The sequence below is a fragment of the Trichomycterus rosablanca genome, chromosome 19 (genome assembly GCF_030014385.1).
Source record: "Trichomycterus rosablanca isolate fTriRos1 chromosome 19, fTriRos1.hap1, whole genome shotgun sequence".
Classification (NCBI taxonomy): domain Eukaryota; kingdom Metazoa; phylum Chordata; class Actinopteri; order Siluriformes; family Trichomycteridae; genus Trichomycterus; species Trichomycterus rosablanca.
Window position 1 is genome coordinate 3672501 of NC_086006.1, and position 9823 is coordinate 3682323.

The 9823-nt window shown below is 43.1% G+C and overlaps 1 protein-coding gene across 2 annotated transcripts in view; it reads right to left on the bottom strand.

The window, feature by feature from the left end:
• The window catches only part of dip2ba (disco-interacting protein 2 homolog Ba), a 73238-nt gene extending 63773 nt beyond the window's left edge, over positions 1-9465 (bottom strand). For both annotated transcript variants that reach the window (XM_063016206.1, XM_063016205.1), the window contains exon 1: positions 9255-9465. In XM_063016206.1, the coding sequence (XP_062872276.1) occupies positions 9255-9339 (85 nt within the window). In that variant the 5' untranslated portion in view covers positions 9340-9465. The remainder of the gene's footprint in view (positions 1-9254) is intronic.
• Between the last annotated feature and the right edge of the window lie 358 nt (positions 9466-9823).

Sequence of the window (9823 nt, forward strand, 5' to 3'; positions counted from 1 at the left end):
TGACAAGCTGCCACTTTTGGGCCCCTGAGCAAGGCCCTTAACTCTGTTAAAAGTGGCTTGAACTGTATTCAGTCATAAGTGTAAGTCGCTTTGGATAAAAAGCATCTGCTAAATGCCACAAATGTAAATTGGTGTAAAATGTAAACAAGGGCTTGGGTGGCACAGTGCTCTAATGCGCTAGCCCAGCACTGCTGAAATCTCGAGGTCTTGAGTTCTAATCTCAGCTGTGATATCACCCTTTGGTTGAGGCGCCCGCATGAGGGATGGTAGTGACACAGATAACAGTGTGTGTGAATTTCCGTACGTGATGCTGCTCTCTGTCAGACCCCAGAGTTAATGTCTATAATAATCAGAAAAAATTGGCATTTCTTCAGAATACGTTGGGAAGCTTCATTGTGCTGAGCCATGATTAAACCCTTTAAACCCATGGATTAAAGTCCATCTAAAAAACAGAAACTGTATCTGAACCCGACGTGCTCAGAGCAGCTCATTACAGCACACAAAGCGCTCAGTAAAAAGCCCTAAATGCCAGCGCAGCCCCTAGTCGCTCTGCTCCCGATCTGCTCAATGGTCCTCATTGTGTCCCGACGGTCACTGGTGGCCCGTGGAATCGGCTCGCTCTTTAAACGGCGGTTTGGCCGGCCCCCCTTTCTCCTCCGGGCAACCCGAGCCGAGCGCGTTAACGACGGGCATTTCCGCTCTCCGCGTCCTGGACGGCCTTTAGTGAGAAATCATAGACGGGTCAAGAATGCCGAGATGGAAATCAGATTTGGCCGTTTGAAACGGTGACCACAACGACGCCTCTTCTGAAGCGAACACTGAGCGTTTGTTCTATAAAGAGATGCGACGGGCCAGTCTGACATTAAGAAACATGAGCGATGACCACAGCAACACAAGCATGAAGGCAAACGTAGGTGAAAGAAAGGACCGTGGGCTGAACAGATTCACTGTGTGTTTACATGCCAGATACTTCATTAAGCTAAAATACAATTCAGAATAAAGTGCAGCGGTTAATTATGCTAGCCCACGACTACTGGAATCCAGGGTTCAATTCCTGACCAGTGCCATCAACCGACTGGGCATCTACATACAGACATGAATTGCTGTATCTGAGGTGGGCGAGGCCCTGCGATGGATTAGCAGCCTGTCTGAGTGTGTCATTACACTGCTGCCGGGAAAATCGGACCCACCACAACCCTGACCAGGATAAAAACATAAAATGGAAAGACATGAATGGCTGTGTCTGAGGGGGGAAACAAGGACCCACCACGATCCTGACCAGCATTAATAAAACAAAGAAATGGAAAGACATGAATAACTGTGTCTGGGGGGGAAATAAACCCTAAAATGGATTAGTGTCCTGTCCGGGGTGTGTTACTGCATTGCTGCCGGGGAAACCGGACCCACCACGACCCTGACCAGGATAAAGAATGAATAAAACATTCAAATGAAATGACGAATATATGATTTTTATTGACATACACTCACCAAGCACTTTATTAGGTACACCTACCTGGTACACAGATTATTTAATAAGCTATACCTATTATAGATGTAAACATTGTAGGTAAACAATTACTGACTGTAGCCCATATGTTGCTTTGTAGATACAGACATGCGTCAGCCCACTTACTCCACTGAGCAGATGATATTAAAATGATAGTGTGTGTGTGGTGTTCTGGTGTATCAGGTGCACAGTTTTGAGAATCCCTGCCTTGCGCTCAGTGTTTCCCAGAACTGGACCTGGACACACTGCAACCCTGACCAGATAAAAATTAATCAGAACATAAAAATGAAATGAAAAAAGCTGATTTTTATTCTGACATACACTCAACAAGCACTTTATTAGGTACACATACGTATCTGATACACTGCTTAATTATTTAATAAGCTACACCTACCATAGAGGAAAACGTAGTGGGTAAACAATTACTGACTGTAGCCCATCTGTTGCTATGTAGATACAGACATGCGTCAGCCCACTTACTCCACTGAGCAGATGATATTAAAATGATAGTGTGTGTGGTGTTCTGGCGTATCAGGTGCACAGTTTTGAGAATCCCTGCCTTGCGCTCAGTGTTTCCCAGAACCGGACCCGGATGCACAGCAACCCTGACCAGATAAAAATTAAATACAAATAAATACATTAAAAGCATAACCATGTTAGTGTGCAATCCCAAGCTCTGGCATGATGGTGCAGCAGATAGAGTAAGATAGTGTAAGGAACAGGTTCAATGGGTTCAGTTCTACTGACTGCAAAGGCCATGGAGCACATGGGGCGTAATTTACATCCTTCACATGCTCATCATACAAGTTATTAACCTCCCGCGCCCTGCAGACGGGTGCAATGTCATCCTGAAAGAGGTTAGCATAGACGGTGGCGTAAATAATGATTAAATACACTTGAAAAGGCAAATTTAGTCATTTAGCCCACCACACTAATGCCAAGTTCACACTACACGACTTTCCACGTCGTCAGGTCGCTGTACAGTTCACACACACGACTGGATCTCTTGTGATCGGGAGTCTTTCAGGTCGGTGTGTATTTCACACTACACGACCGATCGGCGATAGTGGGTTTCACACTACACCGTCTATCACCAACTGGAATCGCAGGCGAGCTTCTCTGCTCTCCCAAACTACGTTTTGTCACGAAAACAAACGTGAGAAGCGACGAGGGGTGTAATGATACCACGCCCAAAAAATGCACGTCAACAAGTTTGTTTTTGTTTTTATTAGGACTTTAACGTCATGTTTTACACTTTGGTTACATTCATGACAGGAACGGTAGTTACTCATCACACACAAGGTTATATCGAACACAGTCATGGACAATTTAGTGTCTTCAATTCACCTCACTTGCACGTCTTTGGACTGTGGGAGGAAACCGGAGCACCCGGAGGAAACCCACGCGGACACGGGGAGAACATGCAAACTCCAGGACCCAGGACCTTCTTGCTGTGAGGCGACAGTGCTACCCACCGAGCCGCCCTCACGTCAACAAGTAGCGAGCGATCAAAGTTTGTGCGCTGATGTGCAGCGTAAAATCAAGGAGAAAATAAAAAGAATCTGAGTGGATTTGGCAACTCGACCAGCATGGATTGTTCTGTAGTGAGTTGGAGGTTAATAAATATATTTCGCAATGTTGGTGTTTTGTTTTGTAGAGAACGATAAGGTCAGAAATACTGTAAAACGTGTGTGTGCTGATGTATTCTGATATCAACTATATTACACCCCTGTCCCACCTTTTTACAACTTCTCCCGTGTTTCCCCTCACACCGCATCTTGCGTTGTCATTGGCTGTTCGACATCACACTCATTGCCAGTTGTGCGACTTATATCCAGATATTTGACATGCTAGATATCTTGCTCGGATCGAGTTGTCGAGTAGTTCACACACAGCGATTGAGAGCCGAGTTTCGATCGCCGATCGAACGCAGAGTTGTTCCCGAGCCGGCAGATCTAGCACTGACCCGTCGACGAGCAAAAATCAGGGCAAAAATCGTGTAGTGTGAACCAGGCATTAAACCTACACATCCAAACTTCCAGCAGATTAAGCACCATCATGCATTCGTCATGTAGCTAAATGCCCTCAATAAATCTGTGGAACGGATCAACATGTTATGAATCACTGCTGGCCAATCTGCCGGAGTTTGTCCTCACTCAAACGTTCTCTGATTACACTCAGCATGGAGGCTTTTTTCAATAAGTGTTGACTGTTCTGTACCGTAACCCACACACCAAGTGGTGCCAGTTGTATAAGAGCATTACTCAGCCGAGTCCACGCACCATCCTACTGCCCCCCACCCCCACAAACCCCACACACACCACACATTCTCAGAACACAAACGGCTTATTTCTAGTGCAAGGACCAAGCCAAAAGCGTACAAACAAACACCTGACAACAATGCCTATTGTGCTTCGACCTGAAATGCTGCCGTTCTAACTTGCTGGAGCTTCTAGGAACTCAGTCAGGCATTAAAGAATGTAGTACTAGTACAAACACACACACACACACACCACGTTTTCAATCGAGTAGTTGTCAAAACAAATAAGGGCACTGCTAAGATCATGTCACCTGAATAAAGACAACAGGAAATCACAAACATTCTTCCATCTCTTTACAACGATGTTTAGATGAGGACAAGTTTCTTGTTTGATACGTTTTTCAAGCGACCCACATTTTGTCCGAGATTTTTACCGCCACCCAGGCAACACGAACGATTCATCAAAACAAAACACAAAGCGAAATATACTTCATTAATAAAAATGGTGGCAATCTGGTCCCACTGTGGTTTACAAGATGTAACGTAAAGCCTTTACATGGGGGCGTATGTGGACAAGTTCATTTTGTGTCTTTTGGCTAAGGGTTTAAACAAAACCCCTGCGCTAACACACCAACAAGACCCTGGATCGCATCTCAGCGGTTTAGTTTCCTGTACGGTGTGAACCGCAGCGATCCTGACCAGGATAAAGCGGTTGATAAAAATTGTGATATTGAACACTGATAAGACTGGACACTCAATAAGTGCAATACTGAATACTACTGCTAACGAAGCTCAGGACTGTGAGCCAACAGTTTCAGGTGGTATAGTTTTACTAAACTTTACTAAACAGCACTGCAGTGACACTGACATGGTGGTGGTGTGTTAGTGTGTGTTGTGCTGGTATGAGTGGATCAGACACAGCAGCGCTGATGGGAGTTTTTAAACACCTCACTGTCACTGCTGGACTGGGAACAGTCCACCAACCAAAAATATCCAGTCAAAAGCGTCCTGTGACCACTGATGAAGGTCTAGAAGATGACCGACTCAAACAGCAGCAATAGATGAGCGATCGTCACTGACTTTACATCTACAAGGTGGACCGACTAGGTAGGAGTGTCTAATAGAGTGGACAGTGAGTGGACACGGTTATTAAAAACTCCAGCAGCACTGCTGTGTCTGATCCACTCATACCAGCACAACACACTAACACACCACCACCATGTCAGTGTCAATGCAGTGCTGAGAATCATCCACCACCTAAATAATACCTGCTCTGTGGGGGTCCTGTGGGGGTCCTGACCATTGAAGAACAGGGTGAAAGAGGGCTTAACAAAGCATGCAGAGAAACAGATGGACTACAGTCAGTAATTGTAGAACTACAGAGTGCTTCTATGTGGTAAGTGGAGCTGATAAAATGGACAGTGAGTGTAGAAACAAGGAGGTGGTTTTAATGTTATGGCTGATCAGTGTAAATACAATATGCATTGTATACACGCAGCCTTTTATATTCGCCCTCCTGACATTTAAGTGGCGGTTTTATATTTTTATATTCACCAGTATTACAACTGCAGCAAACTTAGAGTATAAAAATACTGATTTTTGACATTTTCCCTTAGCACAGTTCTAAGCTAGGGAATTCTCAGACTGACTGGATATTGTGGCTATTAAAACAACAATAGTTTGCTTTAACCAATATTACCTCAGTTAGCAAACCTGCTGGCATCTTTTGTACAGAAGAGCTGCTAAACAGACACTTTAATTCAAACTTACAACTAGAGTTTAAAGCTTTTATGCTCCTCAGAGACACAGTGCTATAAGTAAGTGGTGTAAAACGTCATTAGTTTGTATAATATAAATTGCACTTCTGTAGAAACGAAAACAACATGTGACTGTTTCCTCTGCAGCATTGTCGTGTTTGAACCAAACCATCTAACCACAGTACGTTCAACACAGTACATTTGTAGAAGCTCTAAATGAGAGGTGATTTCCTGTCTCGCTGTGTTGAGTGTGAGATGAACGTAACAGCCCATCACATCTGTAATATAACATTAGTATAAAGCTGCTGTTTCACTGGTCCAAGACGAAATAGCTTAAACTGACCTTAAAGAAAAGGATTGTCCTATTCAGGGCACACAGGCCGTGCTGTTGTGTGTAAAATGTAGAACAGGAGTGACCTACGTAGGACGTTTTTCCATATTCATTGTATGTTTTACCACTGCCTTATACTGATCAGGGTCATGGTGGGTCCAGTTGTCCTGGATTTACTAGATGCAAAACAGTAACACACTCTGGACACGACGCCAATCAAGTGTGGTGCTATTTATTTAATGTTAAAGAAAGTATGCCTTCATCTGGTACAAGGAGTGGCACGGTGGCTTAGTGGGTAGCACTGTCGCCTCACAGCAAGAAGGTCCTGGGTTCGATCCCCAGGTGGGGCGGTCCGGGTCCTTTCTGTGTGAAGTTTGCATGTTCTCCCCGTGTCTGAGTGGGTTTCCTTCGGGTGCTCCGGTTTCCTCCCACAGTCCAAAGACGTGCAAGTGAGGTGAATTGGAGATACTGAATTGTCCATGACTGGGTTTGATATAATCTTGTGAACTGATGAATCTTGTGTGGTGAGTAACTACCGTTCCTGTCATGAATGTAACCAAGAGTGTAAAACATGACGTTAAAATCCTGATAAACAAACAAACAAACATCCAGTACAAAACTAACAAGGTATAAATTCTAACTAGCTAAGAGAGACATTAACTTGACTGAACTTTTAACACTGTCCAGAATATTTGTCACAGACACACTGAGAACGTGAATCATCAAATGACACATTTTGCATTAACAGTCCCTCATCTGGTAAACTAGTAAAGACATTTTTAACCATCCAGCCACGTAAACAAGACAATGACCTGTTTAGTGAAAAGGTAATAAACTGTGTTGATGAGCTACAAGAATGTCGTCCTACAAGAGTGTAAGAAGATGGATTTCTATGCTTCTGTAAACAGACATTTACACTTTTTAGCAAATGATGTCAGCCAACTGTGTCAGAGCACAATGAGATGTATGATAAAGTGTATGGCATGACCCTTGTGTGTGTGTGTGTGTGTGTGTGTGTGTGTGTGTGTGTGTGTGTGTGTGATTGTTTTATACAGACATGAAGCAAAGGAATGGAAATCTCTTAGGCGATTTTTACAACATTTAATAACGTGCACTTCTATAGTAAACACGATGCCATGTGAGATTTTCCTTTTTAATGTTGTGTAGTCTGTTACTGATCATGTTTCATTCAAGAGTAACATAAACATAAACAGAGTAACACCCTGCCAGTCCATCGCAGGGCAGACACACATACACACACACACACACACACTGTGACTGTGGAAGGAAACCGGAGCTCCCGGAGGAAACCCACGCAGACACGGGGAGAACATGCAAACTCCGCACAGAAAGGACCCGGACTGCCCCACCTGGGGATCGAACCCAGGACCTTCTTGCTGTGAGGCGACAGTGCTACCCAGTGAGCCACCGTGCCACCCAAGGCAAAATACTTAAATATAAATATATAAATATTAACATTTACTTATCACTTAATAAAATTATTCCTTAATAATAAATATTAAATACATATTTAAATATTAAATTAAATATAAAGCCTGGATAATTAAGTATTATTTGTTGTAATAAACAGATACCCGGATACTCAAACACTCCCCAATTACTCACACCATGTGGGATGTACAATCATTATATCACAAGCCATCTAGTGCACAGGTGTAATGATTATTAGGCTGTATAGTGCTGTTCCACTGACTGTTGTTGAATGTGCGTACAAAGAAAATAAAGAATCAAAAGTATATTTGTGTCCAGTGTAAGAGAAAATTAACAGTATCTCATTTAACAGGATGTTCATTTTAAACAAGGTGAGCAGTGTTGAACATTTGTTGACCTGATTATTTAGACAGACATTAAATGTGAGCATTAAAGAAACATAAAACATTTTAACTATTTATTTTAATTAAGTTTAAAAATCAACATGGACTGATACTTCTTCATACTAATGTCAACTGGGCAGTGATAGGTCAGTGATTAAGGTACTGGACTAGTAATCAAAAGGTTGCCGGTTCAAACCCCACCACCGCCAAGTTGCCACTGTTGGGCCCCTGAGCAAGGCCCTTAACCCTCAATTGCTCAAAATTGTGTTCAGTCATAACTGTAAGTCGCTTTGGATAAAAGCGTCTGCTAAATGCTGAAAATGTAAATGTAAACTTAAGTAGAAACTGCTGTTTTTTTTTTACATAATAAGGTTGAATAAGGCAAAACAAAGCACCCTACACAGGGCGTTCAAGTGGCTGAACCCTACCCTCAATACTGCAGCTGTATAGGGTTTATAAGGGTGTTTGGGATCGTCCTACTGCTTGTACTGTTGTGTCTGAAATCTGTACAGACAGCAAATGAGATTAAATGTGACTGCCAACTTAGAAATCTCATCTGTCAAGACATGTATACCGATTAAAGAACCCAGTTTCAATAGGCATTAGTTAGACAGCCAAGTCCAAAGAATGCTTTAAAACAAAACTACTTCCCTAAGCACGATTTGCTGTCTGAAACGAGACCTAATAAGGTTAAACATGTGAATGTAAAGCCTGCCAATTTTACACAGACAATAACTAAATACATGAACATAATAAACTGCAGTACATGCAGCCTGAATGCTGCTGCTTTACTCTTTACAGAGCAGGCAGGGTGAGCAAGTCTTTGTATGGATTGTACATAGTTGTACAGATGATATGAGGCTCATGAGGGGGTTTGGGATTGTTCCACTGGCTGTGCTGTTGTGTCTGAAATCTGTACAGACACCGAATAAGCTTGAAGGTGACTGCCTGTGTCTTTGTCTCAGCTGTTAGGACATTCATTCCAAATAAAGTCACCAGTTTTAATTGGTTTTGAATTGCATAAAATGCCTGATTTACCTGGATGTCGTTTAATTAGCCTATTTGCACAGACTGGAGACGTGGATAAGCAATGTTTGACTATAATAGAAGCTGTTGTTTAGCTTCCAACCAGTAACACTCTCCTAGGTAGGGTGTACAAGTCTATTTTATATCATACATGGTTGTATAGATTATATTAAGGGGTTTGGGATTGTTCCACTGGCTGTGCTGTTGTGTCTGAAATCTGTACAGACACTAGATGAGCTTGAAGGTGACTGCCTGTCTCTTTGTGTCACTAAAAGCAACTATTTCCCTACTACAAAGGCATTTATTCCAGTCGAACAGAAAAGAAAGTAGTGTATTATTAGTTGTGTAAAACAGCACAGTAATGTTAGACTATAGTAGAAGCTGTTGTTTTACAAATTTTAAGGAGAACTTCCAAATAGCTCGTTTAAAAAGACGAAGTACCCTAGATAGGCTGTGCAAGTCATTATACTATAGTCTAGATAGTGCGCATGTGTAGTGCGTAAGGAGGCGTTTGGGATGGTTTCATCTCCTTCGTTACCTTCTGAAAGCTCGAGCTCCAACTCCGCCAACTGATCCTTCACCTCTTTGGGTAAAGACGCCAAATCCACACCGCGGTCTGCCATCCCGGTAACTGTAACAATGAAGTTCTTTCAAGTTCGGTAAACTCTCTATTCGGTTAAAATTCCTCTCTGTCACGACTCGAAGCGTGTATTGAAATGTGAGGAACAATCCATCCGGACCGCCGCTCCCTCCGCCATAGTGTGAGAACTCGCCGAACGCTGGTCACGTGACCCCGTTTCCCACCGCGCAACTCGGGTGAGTTTTTTTTTTGTTCTCCCACCGCTTCTCGGGCAAAGACACGCCCACTCCACGCTGATTGGTTAGTGGTCTCCAGCGGCCGCAGGACAGAATTTATAAACGCACGCCTGCGCCCTCTGGTGGCGGATTCAGAGCATGAGGCTGCGGAGGGAGCCAGAACCTGGAACACTGGTCACATCAAGGGAAAACAAGTAATCCTGGACCGGTTCTGTTGTGTCAGAAAGCTTTTAATGAAAATTCTTAATTACTTTATTAACAGCTCTCACACTTACCCATTCATTCAGTCAC